The 11,693-nt window shown below is 30.6% G+C and overlaps 1 protein-coding gene across 1 annotated transcript in view; it reads left to right on the top strand.

Annotated features, from left to right (window-relative positions):
- Nucleotides 1–6,470: 6,470 nt before the first annotated feature.
- Nucleotides 6,471–11,693, top strand: part of LOC119604582 (syntaxin-4-like) — a 9,227-nt gene continuing 4,004 nt past the window's right edge. The window contains exons 1-4 of the mRNA XM_037957282.1: nt 6,471–6,778; nt 6,861–6,974; nt 10,573–10,666; nt 10,947–11,189. Of these exons, the coding sequence (XP_037813210.1) occupies nt 6,746–6,778; nt 6,861–6,974; nt 10,573–10,666; nt 10,947–11,189 (484 nt within the window). The 5' untranslated portion in view covers nt 6,471–6,745. The remainder of the gene's footprint in view (nt 6,779–6,860; nt 6,975–10,572; nt 10,667–10,946; nt 11,190–11,693) is intronic.

Below are 11,693 nucleotides of genomic sequence, written 5' to 3'. Positions count from 1 at the left end.
TCATGTTTCTAGGTTCAATATTATAGAAAATTCAAAAAGTAACTTTTGTAGAACAAAAAAGTACCACAAAGTCCCCTTTTATAGGGCTCTATCTATAATCAGGGCTCTACATGCTTAATTTCATGTTTCTATGTTCAATATTATACAAAAATTCAAAAAGTACCTTTTTAAAGAACGATAAGTACCAAAAAGTCCCCTTATATAGGTTCTCACATGATATGGGCTCTACATGCCTAATTTCATGTTTAAAAAGTACCTTTTGAAGAACGAAAAAGTTCCAAATAGATCCTTTTTATAGGTTCTCATTTAATCCGAGCTCTACATGCTAAATTTCATGACTATAGGTTCAATATTAGAGAAAATTCAAAAAGTACTTTCTGTAGAACGAAAAATTACCAAGAAGCCCCCTTTTATAGGTTCTCATTTAATCCGAGCTCTACATGCTAAATTTCATTATTATAGGTTCTCACTTAATCCGGGCTCTACATGCCCGGATGATTATAGGTTGAATATTAGAGAAAATTCAAAAAGTACCTTTTGAAGAACGAAAAAGTAGCAAGTCCCCTTTATAGGTTCTCACTTAATCCTGTTTCTAGTCAATAACAACTAGGGATGCCAAACGGGACTGGCTTTTACAAATCCCGGGATTCGGGATTTTGAAAATTGCAATCCCGGGATCCCGGGATATTTCGGGATCCCGGGATTTTTCGGGATCCCGGGATTTTTCGGTATTTCGGGATTTTACGGGATTTCGGGATTACATGAATTTAATTATTTTATATATGAAAATCTTTAAATCATCATATTTGTAAAGAAAATTGTTTAATTTTGTGGAAATTTAACAGACAGAAGATATATTTAAATTAAAACAATCCAATTAATTCCAATTTTTAAATAAAAACTTTCAGAATTGCATAATTTCTGAAACTTTTTAAATACATACTTACTTCCTAAATAAAAATAAATATCAAGTTCCGAAATTAGACATAAGCACTTTTTAAAACCTCATACTGTTCCATGTGAACTAATAATTATAACAGATACCAATTCAATTATTCGAACATCAATTTAGAACCTATTCTTTGAAAAATATTTGGAATTTTACTCAAAATACATATTAGTTTTGGAACATATTATTATATTCGTAGTATTAATTTAAAATTTTAGGTGCATTCAGAACAAGGTAATTTACCTTTACCGGTATCATTCAGATTTGTAGAAAGTTAGAAATGTAAAATCCTCTAGTATTGAAAAATAAAGTTTGTATTCGACTGTGCCGAAATTAAATACCCACCATCAAAATATTGTAATGTATTGATATTAATATCAGCATCAATGTGATTTTCAGAGGAGGTCCAATTAGGTTTTCTTGTGTCAATTTTGGTCCAGATTTGCAGCCCAAATAGAATGAGTCTTCTAACTCGTGTTTTCAGCTTGCAGACACAGAATGTGTATACTTTTTGGGTCGGTCTACGACCAACATTGCAATGTGCTAACAAGTAAAAAGTTATAGTTGGGCGAAGCCTACCATATAATACCCTACACCAGTTATAAAAATAAAATGTGATTTATTGTTCATAATAAAGCATCTAAGTTGAATTGTACCTTGCCTCAGATATAATTTAGCTATTTTTTGTTGAATAAAATTGTGTACATTTAAGTCATATTTCGAAGGGGGCTTTGCATAGGGGCTAGGGTCAAATGAGGCCGCATCATCAAAAAATACATCAGGGTCATGAAGGCTAGTATAGAACTTGGTTTTGCAGCTTTTTGTCGAGTTACGAGTATATTGAACATAATTATGAACTTAAAAACCCTATTTGGGGGGTTCAGTTGTATGGGGGCTAGGTCAAATATTGGACCGATGTTATCCATTTTCAATAGGATCCGTCTCTAGTACAATAGAAGATCATGCCAAATTTCATTGAATTATCTTCAAAATTGCTGTAGTTTGATTACAAGGTTTACACGGACGGACGGACAGACGGACGGACATAGCTAAATCGACTCAGAAAATGATTCTGAGCCGATTGGTATACTTTAAGGTATAGGACCAATATTATTGTGTGTAACAAACATCAGCACAAACCCAATATACCCTCCCCACTAAAGTGGTGTAAGGTATAAAAACGAAGTGAATAAATAAATTTATATGTGCTATGTGTATGGACTCATACCACTTTAAAAAATAAAAGGTTCAAATATGTATAAAATTAGCTCTGCGGAATTTTGTTTTGCATGAGTCAAAAATAAAATAAGATCGTAATTTTCAAATTAATGAAAATTATGGCTCAAAAAAAGAAAATAAAAACAGTTTTTTGAAACAAATCCTAATCCCGAAAAAATCCCGGGATTTACTTTCCAAATCCCGGGATTCGGGATTTGCCAATCCCGAAAAATCCCGGGATTTTCGGGATCGGGATTTCGGGATTGGCATCCCTAATAACAACACAGTGGCATCATTCGTAACATGATGTTCGTTCTTTGCTTTGTTTTTATAAATTTACCGTATGATTTATGTGTGTTTCAGGATCGAAACCCTTAGACCCAACATCCAGCAGGCACTTAGGTCGATATCGGGTAGGGATGCCAATCCCGAAATCCCGATCCCGAAAATCCCGGGATTTTTCGGGATTGGCAAATCCCGAATCCCGGGATTTGGAAAGTAAATCCCGGGATTTTTTCGGGATTAGGATTTGTTTCAAAAAACTGTTTTTATTTTCTTTTTTTGAGCCATAATTTTCATTAATTTGAAAATTACGATCTTATTTTATTTTTGACTCATGCAAAACAAAATTCCGCAGAGCTAATTTTATACATATTTGAACCTTTTATTTTTTAAAGTGGTATGAGTCCATACACATAGCACATATAAATTTATTTATTCACTTCGTTTTTATACCTTACACCACTTTAGTGGGGAGGGTATATTGGGTTTGTGCTGATGTTTGTTACACACAATAATATTGGTCCTATACCTTAAAGTATACCAATCGGCTCAGAATCATTTTCTGAGTCGATTTAGCTATGTCCGTCCGTCTGTCCGTCCGTCCGTGTAAACCTTGTAATCAAACTACAGCAATTTTGAAGATAATTCAATGAAATTTGGCATGATCTTCTATTGTACTAGAGACGGATCCTATTGAAAATGGATAACATCGGTCCAATATTTGACCTAGCCCCCATACAACTGAACCCCCCAAATAGGGTTTTTAAGTTCATAATTATGTTCAATATACTCGTAACTCGACAAAAAGCTGCAAAACCAAGTTCTATACTAGCCTTCATGACCCTGATGTATTTTTTGATGATGCGGCCTCATTTGACCCTAGCCCCTATGCAAAGCCCCCTTCGAAATATGACTTAAATGTACACAATTTTATTCAACAAAAAATAGCTAAATTATATCTGAGGCAAGGTACAATTCAACTTAGATGCTTTATTATGAACAATAAATCACATTTTATTTTTATAACTGGTGTAGGGTATTATATGGTAGGCTTCGCCCAACTATAACTTTTTACTTGTTAGCACATTGCAATGTTGGTCGTAGACCGACCCAAAAAGTATACACATTCTGTGTCTGCAAGCTGAAAACACGAGTTAGAAGACTCATTCTATTTGGGCTGCAAATCTGGACCAAAATTGACACAAGAAAACCTAATTGGACCTCCTCTGAAAATCACATTGATGCTGATATTAATATCAATACATTACAATATTTTGATGGTGGGTATTTAATTTCGGCACAGTCGAATACAAACTTTATTTTTCAATACTAGAGGATTTTACATTTCTAACTTTCTACAAATCTGAATGATACCGGTAAAGGTAAATTACCTTGTTCTGAATGCACCTAAAATTTTAAATTAATACTACGAATATAATAATATGTTCCAAAACTAATATGTATTTTGAGTAAAATTCCAAATATTTTTCAAAGAATAGGTTCTAAATTGATGTTCGAATAATTGAATTGGTATCTGTTATAATTATTAGTTCACATGGAACAGTATGAGGTTTTAAAAAGTGCTTATGTCTAATTTCGGAACTTGATATTTATTTTTATTTAGGAAGTAAGTATGTATTTAAAAAGTTTCAGAAATTATGCAATTCTGAAAGTTTTTATTTAAAAATTGGAATTAATTGGATTGTTTTAATTTAAATATATCTTCTGTCTGTTAAATTTCCACAAAATTAAACAATTTTCTTTACAAATATGATGATTTAAAGATTTTCATATATAAAATAATTAAATTCATGTAATCCCGAAATCCCGTAAAATCCCGAAATACCGAAAAATCCCGGGATCCCGAAAAATCCCGGGATCCCGAAATATCCCGGGATCCCGGGATTGCAATTTTCAAAATCCCGAATCCCGGGATTTGTAAAAGCCAGTCCCGTTTGGCATCCCTAATATCGGGTGATAATGTTAAATTATAGTACGTCTGGGGTTATTATGGTAGGTTTTCTAAGTGGACACGTATTCTGAATGGACACTATTATTCAAAATTTTACATGTTCTAAAATCCCAAAGCTGGGATCTGAAAACAGAATGCTGTTAGAGCATCTCAATATTTTAGAGAATACGTCTTAATTCTTAACTGATGTACATTTTAAATAAACTATAATCGGACAAATAACAAATAATAGCAAAATTTGACCTTTGAACTCTACAGTTTATGGTTTAATATTGTCCGATTTGAATAAAACTTCTAAGATACAAATGTTTTATATTATCTGAACTATTGTACTCTGAAATAACTTATTTAAAATGTTCATCAGTAAAGAATTGAGAGGTTTACTGTAAAATATTAAAAAATGGGATTTTCCCGAAACCCGACGAGTTCAAATCGCAAGTACATCTAACGTTATCATATCAACTTAATTTTTTGCATGATATAGTTTTACAACCCAAAGAATAATTATTTTCCTTTATACAAGCTTGGAGCACTGTAATGTACATACATAGTATGTATATGATTACTGATTAACACTTCCATTTCTTACAATAAAATAAGCAGTCAACATTAAAAAAAATAAGTAAGAAATTATAGTCGGGCGAGGCCGATCATATAATACCCTACACCTGTTACAAAAATGAAATGTGATTTTGTTTTCATAATAAAGCACTTAAGTTGAATTGCACCTTGCCTTGAATTATACTTAAGCCATTTATTGTTGAATAAAATTGTGGACATTTAAGTCAAATTTTGAAAGGGGATTTGTATAGGGGCTATGGTCAAATGAGACCCTATGATTATAAAATTCATGAGAGTCATCAAGGCTAGTACAGAACTTGGTTTTGCAGCTTTTTGTCGAGATGCGAGTATATTAAACATAATTATAAATTTAAAATCCCTATTTGTCGGGTTCAGTTGTATGGGGTCTAGGTGAAATAATGGACCGATGTTAACCATTTTCAGTAGGCTTCGTCTCCGGTACCATAGAAGATCATCTGCCAAATTTCATTGAATTATCTTCAAAATTGCGACCTGTAGTTTGATTACAAGGTTTACAAGCCCTATTCGGGGGTTCAGTTGTATTGGGGCTATGTGAAATAATGGACCGATATTAACCATTGTCAATAGGCTTCGTCCCTGGGACAATAGAAGATCATGTGCCAAATTTCATTGGATTATCTTCAAAATTGCGACCTGTAGTTTGATTCCAAGGTTTACATGGACGGACAGACGGACAGACGGACGGACGGGCATAGCTAAATCGACTCAGAAAATGATTCTATGCCGATTGGTATACTTTAAGATGGGTATAGGACCAATATTATTGTGCGTTACAAACATCAGCACAAATCCAATATACCCTCCCCACTAAAGTGGTGTAGGGTATAAAAATCGTTTCCCATTTCTGGGGAATACCCTTGTGTAGTCGTGACATAATTGAATTCCAGCTTTTTATAGAGTCGATACACTTTAAAACAAATAAGTTATGTATTCCAACACTTTGCTAAAACATTTATCTTAAACCGAAAATTTTGGAAAATACATAGGCCAAAAAATATTGAGGACTTTAAAATAAGGCTTTCAACTTTTTCTGGGTTTCGCCTACTTTCAGATTTTGTTAACCTGTGTTAATTAGTATCTTTTTAACATGTTTCATATCTTATCGAGATCGAGATAAAGAAGTAAACAAATAGATCTTTAGAGAAAGAAATTAGCTCTTTAATGATCGTACTTTTTGCAAATAACTACATTGTATTTAAGTTGGAGTAAACTTATTGTGAATGATTTAAACGTAAGGGTATTCCCAAGGCGTAGCAATTTTAACTACCGATACTGTTTGCGGTTTTTTTTTAAACATACAACTTATAATAATAACCATATAATACAAATACAAACATTATTTATTTATTGGGCTTTTATTTATTTTTTTTTTTGTATTTTTCTTATTGAGAAGAAACAAATCTGTAGACACTCAAACAGTTTTTTAGTTTATTCCCATCTGTGCCAAGTAAAACAACATTGTGAGATGAGATGAAAGAAAATAAATTAAATTAATTTCATAATCTACCTAAAACAACAAATAATTGCAAACAAATTCGACAACAAACGCGGTTTAAACAAACTGTGAGTGGTGAAAGAAAAAATTAATAAATAATTAATTAGTTTCTGTATGAGTCAAATAACAATAATTTTGTCATACAATACATGACAAATGATCGAACAGTATTTTTAGATTTAATAAAAAGAAATAGACTAAAATAAAATTAAAATAAATAATAAACATGATTCGTGATCGTTTGCCAGAACTTAAAGAGGTAAGTTCTTAATTTAAATAAACTTAAAAATAGATCTGTGGCCACTTAGTAAATTCTTTAAATTGTGCGTACATGTGTGTAGGTGGGTTGTACATTCCACGCTTCTACCGAATCCCTGGTTCTAATTGAAATGGAGGATGTAGAAGAAGAAGTAGTTCGTTCGCATAGTCCGGTAATGGATGCTTTACTCAAAATGGTAAGTATAAATACAAAATTCAAAAAAAGATCATTTAGATATAGAGAGCGAGATTGAGTGCGCCAGTGATAATGTGAGAAGAATTTTAAAATGTGAAAGTATGAGAGTAAAAACATTTAATTATTTTAAGTTAAAGAGAGCATAAACAATAATAAATAACAAAAAAACACATACAAAACAATAAATAAATTCAAAATATTTATTTAAACCAATTAAGAGCCAACAAAACGTCATGATTTAGGTAAAATGTTTGTATACCCTATATTTATATGGAACTACTTTTTGTTAATGAATTTTTATTAAATTTTAACAAAAATATAAACAAAAGAATGCAAAAAACCTGAAACACCACTTGAAAAAAGTTGGTCAAATATGATCTCTAGCTACTTAAGTAAAACCGGAAAGTATTTCAGATGCTTTTTATAATATTTGTAAGAATTTTAAAGTAGTTTAAAAATAGCGATATTACCGTTAGTTTTTTTCTCTTTTAGATCTCTCACTTTTTGTTTTAGATAGCTCTCACGTGTTTTGCCAAGATATAAAAAACTAATTGTATATATAATTTTCGTAAACAAAAAAGATCCCAGCAGACATTAGGAACATAATAAAAACTATTTCAAAAACAAACAGAACTACACCATTTCCTGGTAAATTTAAGAAAATTTCCAGTTTTATTTCGGAATTGTGTAGCTAAGTTTTTTTTTCAGTATTTCCCTTTGGTCTTCCAATAATCAGTGAAAATTATATGAAGCATTCTATAGAAAGGTCTTGAACCAGTTCAATTTAATCCATTTTCTCATTGTCTGGTTATATTTTGCCGAAACGTTAGATTGATAGTTTTCATACATAAATTATTTTAATCGGTTAAACGACAACCGGAGGTTGAGATAACGGGACTTAGAAAATTAATATATATTTTTAGGAACAGCTCTAAACTAGTTAAAGATTGAATCCAAAAAAGATTTACGTACTTGCATTCAATTTGCGATTCAATAAAGTATATATACATATATACGTATTCTGAATCCTTATAGATAACGAAGTGAATTAAGCGGTGTCCATCTGATAGTATGCACTTTCGGGAAGAACCCTGATATCTTCAAGATCCAAATATGTTTACTTATTTATACAAATTTGTTTAAAACTTTTAAGAATTAATAAAAACACACACTAACTATAAACTGAAGTTATTGCAGTATTAGCGGCTCCAGTTGTTCCAAGATTTCTGTTTAAGATTCTGAAATATGTCCTTTCCTTTTTAAACGTTTTAGATAAAAGTTTCGCTGTATGTTGTTCAAAAATATTAAAATTTCTGATTAACAATTGGAAATGGTATCTGAAATTAATTTCAAAAAACTAGTTCCCAACAGTTTTACAAATGCATATGTATATTTTGGGACATTCACCCCAAAACTACTGGTTTCAATTATAAAAACTTATTTTCAATTGAAACCATAACATTTGGATAATATTTCTATTTGTATTGTTGCTATTCAGCTATCAAAATTAATTTGCAAGTGCATGCAAATTGAAGTCTCATTTCATAATTTGGTTTATAACGATAATACAGTGGACTCTTTAAATGTTGGATTACAAAAAATAATATTTGAAAATAAGAATTTTTAAAATCATATATAAAGAAAAACATTATGGAGAGGAACTAAACCTAATGCCTTGCAGAATCGATAACTGCGACTGACTGTTGAAATCAGCTTTCAGAAGACCCTAGATATCTGCGAAATCCAAATCTTCAATAATTTTATAAGCCATGCTTACGAGTAGAACACTTAATTTTTCAGAAACTATAGCAGCTATTTCCACAAATATTGTCACAAGTAATTTCTTTCGTCCTGGGATTAACGTGGTTGAAAAATATTGGAATCGGTTCAAAATTTAATATAGCTCCTACCAAATATTAAACCCCGGGAAAATGGATTTATTGTTAATAACTTCCACTATAATATTTGTATTACCATAACATTTTGTAGATAAATCTAATTTCAGTAATTATTGTATTACCAATTAAAACCTGTATCGGTCCATTTTGGACCATAGCTCCCATAAAAGTTCTACTTTCGAAAATCTATTACACGAACATAATTCATTAACAAATCAACATATCGGGATAAAATTTAACGCAAATATGTTATGTACATACATAATTTATTCAGCTAATTTTTTTTCCGAACGGTCCAGATTTGTTCATAGCTCCCATATAAAGTCCTCTTTCGAAAATGACTTAATCGTAATGAACTCATTGCTTAATTTTGATATCGGAATAAAATTTTATTCGAATATGTTTTATAATATATACAAATCATACTCCGAAAGTTTTTCCGAATCGGTTCATAATTGACCATAAAAAGGCATCTTTTGAAAATCACTTAAATGTATAAAACTAATGAGTTAATAATGCTACCGGGACAGAATTTTATCTGAATATGGTTTATAAAAATCGTTCTGTGACATTTTTTCAAGATCGGCCCTTAATTGGCCATAGCTCCCGTATAAAGCCCTCTTCGGAAAATCACTTAATCGTAAATAACTTATTACTTAACTATGATATTGATAAAAAATTCTACACCAATATGTATACAAATCACTCTGCGAATTTTTTCCGGATCGATCCATAATTGACCATAACCCCCATATAGAGTGCATTTCCATAAAATCACTTAATCGTAAATAACTCATGAACTAATATTGATATCAGAATAAAATTTGTCTAGAATGTATGAAAATTTTTTCCGATCTACATATAACTGGTCATATGTAGCTCCCAAACAAAGCTCTCTTCTAAAAATCTCTTAATCGCAAATAACAACTCATTACTTAATTATGATATTGTGATAAAATTCTACCCGAATGTGTTCTGCATATAAACAAACTAGTCTGCGAATTTATTTTCCGGATAGGTCAATAATTGGTCATAGCTCCTATATAAAGTCCCCTTCCGAAAATCAATAAATAACTCATTAATAAATAATGATATAGACATAATACCTCACGAATATGTTCGGTATATACATACATATGTATGCAAATCATTCTGCAACACTTTTTCTGGATCGGTCCATTATTTGGAAAGCTTAAATAAACATTCCAAATTTATATATGTAAATGGTCAACATGTTAATAGGTGAAAGATATTTAAGATTCAGCATATCCGAATATAGAACTCTAACTTGTTAATCATACTTTTTGTTTTCTTAACTCCAACAAGTTTTCAAACGGAAATGAATATATGTATATTATACAAAAAATGTTTGATTTATGTATTTTTCTTAAATAAATGGGGATTCATATAAAATATCTATATATTTTGGGGTATTATTTATTGTTTAATGTAGTAAAAGGGGAACTACACTTATAATTTTTTTCAAGAGGCAATAATTTCATAAGCTTATGTAATTTTTTTAAAATATTTCTCCAAATTTTGCAAAACATATTGGCGATACTTAATATAGTGAGTAATTTTGTCCCTTAAAACATCTATACCAGCACTTTGAACTGTATTAGATTATTATTAGATTTATATATTAAACAAACATATCATCGCATAATTTAAAAACTTCTTTTTGATATTTTTTTCAAACAGTACAATGAAATACTCCTTGAAATCGAACAAATATTACAGAATATCGAAACGATGAAAATAATGACTCAAGCCAAAAATGCCAAAAATTTTAAAGGTAAGTATTTAAAATGCAAAAATATTAAATCAAATAAATGTGAAATATTTAAATGGTCCATACCAAATGATCAACCTAAATGTTTGCTGGCCAACATTTTAAAAATTGCTTACAACACGTGAATTGTACTTAATTACACATTTAATCAATATGAAAATATGTTCAATTTTACAAAACAATTACGTGACTCTTTCAATTACAATTCTATTGTAATAATTATTGTTTTCTATTTTTAAAATCATTCGAAAAATTCTCCTATTATTTTATAATCTCATTTCAGAAAAAGAATTTTATAAATTACGTCAAGCTACCATACAGATTGGCAATAATATTATGAGTAAATTTCAAATGATTGAAAGCACACTGCCACCGGAAAATAACTACACAACATTGGCTCGTATGAAACGTTCCTTGTATTATGGGTTTTTCCAGCATTACGTGATAATCTGGAGTAAAAATGATGAATTTTTCCATGAGTATGAAAATAAATTGAAGAAAAATCTACAAATGCAATCGAAAATATGTAAGTTTTAGATTTATGGTGGAAGGTTAACAGAATCAATATAAATATGTAAAACTCAGGGGTCTCGACAAACAAGTTAACAAATGATATATAGGGCTATGCGAATTTTTATATACGCACTATCGCAACCTGTCTCTTATGTTTATTTCGTAGAGTTGTTATAGGTATACATACATACTATCTAAATCGACCAAGGTTAATAAACTCAGAAATTCAATCCATTAAGTTATGTCCGTAATACTGTGTGACCACATAAAGCTTATGCACACGCATCAGGTCGAGAAAATTTAAAATTTGCCAGTCTCCCTTGGCCAAAGTACGAAGTCTACTGAACTTGGTTAAAATCATTATTTCAGATAGATAGATAGATAGATAGATAGATAGATAGATAGATAGATAGATAGATAGATAGATAGATAGATAGATAGATAGATAGATAGATAGATAGATAGATAGATAGATAGAGATAGATAGATAGATAGATAGATAGATAGATAGATAGAT

This window comes from Lucilia sericata, unplaced genomic scaffold, assembly GCF_015586225.1.
Source record: "Lucilia sericata isolate MDLA Ls3-8-SP2 unplaced genomic scaffold, ASM1558622v1 Contig000407F_arrow, whole genome shotgun sequence".
Classification (NCBI taxonomy): Eukaryota; Metazoa; Arthropoda; class Insecta; order Diptera; family Calliphoridae; genus Lucilia; species Lucilia sericata.
This window is presented reverse-complemented; position numbering and strand designations above follow the sequence as displayed.